A 942-nucleotide genomic window follows, 5' to 3' on the forward strand; every position below is an offset into this window, starting at 1 on the left:
ATGAGAGGCGGGTGGGCGGGGCTATCCTGGGAAGGGTTTCCCCTGGAAACCATGGGAGGGAGGTGGGGCTTTTGTGGCAGGAGGCGTGGGCATGCAAATGATAGCCTAGGTGGGTGCAGCTCCTGTAGAAGCAGCTGGGAGGCTTTATGGGGTGGGGCTATGCAAAAGATTCCCGGAGTGGGCGTGGTTATGCAAATGATCCCATACTTGCATGCGGCCTGAAAGGGCCTGGTTCCCTCCCGGGGGGATGGGTGTGACCATTGGGGGCGTGGCCTACATGGGGGCGTGGCCTATCGCTGTCCCCGCCCCCAAGCTTATAGTGCACCCGGGGGCATGGCTATGCAAATGAGTCCTTAGCCTTAAAGGGGCCGATTCCCCCCAGGAGATGGGGTTGGGTGTGGCCTATGGGGGGTGTATCCTATCGGTGTCCCCACCCCCCCAGCTTCCAGCCATTCCCGGGGGTGGGTGGGCGTGGCTATGCAAATGAGCCCACCACCACGCGTAGCCTTAAAGGGGCCAGTCCCCCTCTGGGCGTGGTGGGGCAGATTGGTGGGGGGGGTGTTTCTTGGCATGGGCGTGTCTAAGGGGCAGGCGGGGTGGGCGTGTCCTAACGCTGTCTCCACCCCCGCAGCTTCCGGGACCCGGGCTCTCAGCGGGCGCACGGGGCGCAGGTGGCCTTGGAGGTGTGCGTGCGGCCGGGCTCCTTCCGGGCCGGCCCCCCCTCGCTGCGCCCCCCCGAGGGGCTGGACCCCGCCGAGCTCGAGTGGGTCACCAAGGAGCCGGGGGCCACCGTCCTCTGCGGGCTGCTGGTCCGCGTCGACTGACGGGGGGGGGACGGACGCCTACCCCCCTGCCCCCCTTCCCAGGGCTGGGGACACCCCCTAGATGGGGGGACACCCCCCCCATAGGGATGGGGAACCCCCTCGAGAAGATGGGGACCCC

At 67.4% G+C, this 942-nt stretch overlaps 1 protein-coding gene across 1 annotated transcript in view; it reads left to right on the top strand.

Annotated features, from left to right (window-relative positions):
* The window catches only part of NEURL4 (neuralized E3 ubiquitin protein ligase 4), a gene marked incomplete at its 5' end in the record, with an annotated part of 20687 nt that extends 19863 nt beyond the window's left edge, over positions 1-824 (top strand). Inside the window, one exon of the mRNA XM_010574298.1 lies at positions 632-824. Coding sequence (XP_010572600.1) covers positions 632-824 — 193 coding nt within the window. The remainder of the gene's footprint in view (positions 1-631) is intronic.
* Between the last annotated feature and the right edge of the window lie 118 nt (positions 825-942).

Source organism: Haliaeetus leucocephalus, unplaced genomic scaffold (assembly GCF_000737465.1).
Source record: "Haliaeetus leucocephalus isolate CR32 unplaced genomic scaffold, Haliaeetus_leucocephalus-4.0 Scaffold426, whole genome shotgun sequence".
Lineage (NCBI taxonomy): Eukaryota > Metazoa > Chordata > Aves > Accipitriformes > Accipitridae > Haliaeetus > Haliaeetus leucocephalus.